General features: G+C 67.4%; 1 protein-coding gene across 1 annotated transcript in view; it reads right to left on the bottom strand.

Annotated features, from left to right (window-relative positions):
- LOC103894965 (glucosylceramidase) overlaps positions 1-1,334 on the bottom strand; it is a 7,157-nt gene that overhangs the window by 3,898 nt on the left and 1,925 nt on the right. Inside the window, exon 2 of the mRNA XM_009274458.2 lies at positions 865-962. Coding sequence (XP_009272733.2) covers positions 865-962 — 98 coding nt within the window. The remainder of the gene's footprint in view (positions 1-864; positions 963-1,334) is intronic.

The following is a 1,334-nucleotide window of genomic DNA, read 5'->3' as shown; positions in this document are numbered from 1 at the left end:
CGCCCCCCCCCCCACAGCCACAGCCCAGTGCTCGCCTTCCCTCCCACCCCGCCAGTGCCCACAGACAGCTCTGGCCGCATCCTGGCTGGCAGTGCAGCCCCTGGGGCGTGTGCTGTCCCGCACCCACTGGCCTGGCGTTCCCAGCCGCCCACGCCAGCTGTACGTGGCAGCTCGGTTCACTCCCATCGCCTCCCTCCCACTCCTTCTCCCTCCTTGCTCATCCCATGGCTGTGCCGTGCCATGCCATGCCATGCCATGCCATGCCATGCCATGCCATGCCATGCCATGCCATGCCATGCCATGCCATGCCATGCCATGCCATGCCATGCCATGCCATGCCATGCCATGCCATGCCATGCCATGCCGCTCCACGCGTCCTCGGTGCCTCCCGAGCCACGGCCGGGAGCAAACAGCTCCCAACCATGCTCCCAACCCCACGAGCGTGGCAGCCGGGGCTTGCCCAGCCAGAGCAGTTTGGGGCTCGAGCCCCCAGCGCAGCAGGGTCCTGCATTTCCCTGCTCTCCACGGGTGCTCCCACCCTGCCCTGTCCTTCCCGTGACGCTGGGCAAGGAGCTTCTCGACAAGGGCACGGGAAGAGCCACCTCCGCGCCTCGGGACCCCGGTGCCGGGCTGCTGCCCCCAGGCAGGGGGGAGGCGAGGGTGGGACGGCGCCAGCTCGCTGCTCCCTGAGGCTGTGTAGGATGGGGACCAGGGCCAGGCAGGCTGTCCCGCACGCATCACCTCCCGCTCCCTGCCTGGGGGCGACACCCAGCACCGTGGGCATGGTCTCAGTGTGGTCCTGCTGTCCAGGGCCATTCCCGTCCCCACCGGCTGATGAAGCCGCTCCAGACCCAGGGTACTCACCTGCTGCCAGAAAACCCTCTTGCCACGTCTCTGATGGGCGCGGGGCAGCGGGCGGCAGGACCTGCTTTCTGGTTGTGTGTGGTAGGAGGTGACGGCGTCTGGCGGAGCAGGAAAGGTGAGTCCGGGAGAGGACAGCTCATGGGACTCTGTGCATTTGAAGAGGAGCCCAGGGATGATTTTGCAACCTCGCTCCAATGAGAGCTTTCAACACTCACCGCAGCATTTGCAAAGCTCTCCTGAAACCTGTCCCAGTGGCCAGAGGAGCAGGGGAGGGGGGGAGCAGGATGCCCCCCAGCCCTCCATAAATGCCTCCATCACCCCAGACAGGCCCCCCTGCAGCCACTTCTGCCCAGCCCAGCGCAGCGCTCCCCTTGCGAATAGCCCCAGGAGAGCAGCCTTGTCCCCCCAGGACACCCTCGGGCAGGGGTAGGGCCGGCCGTGCCCACCCAGGCATCCCTGCCGTGGGCGTG

This window comes from Aptenodytes forsteri, unplaced genomic scaffold (assembly GCF_000699145.1).
Source record: "Aptenodytes forsteri isolate BGI_AS27 unplaced genomic scaffold, ASM69914v1 Scaffold624, whole genome shotgun sequence".
Classification (NCBI taxonomy): Eukaryota; Metazoa; Chordata; class Aves; order Sphenisciformes; family Spheniscidae; genus Aptenodytes; species Aptenodytes forsteri.
Note: the sequence above shows the minus strand (reverse complement) of the source record. Positions and strands in the feature narration are given on the sequence as shown.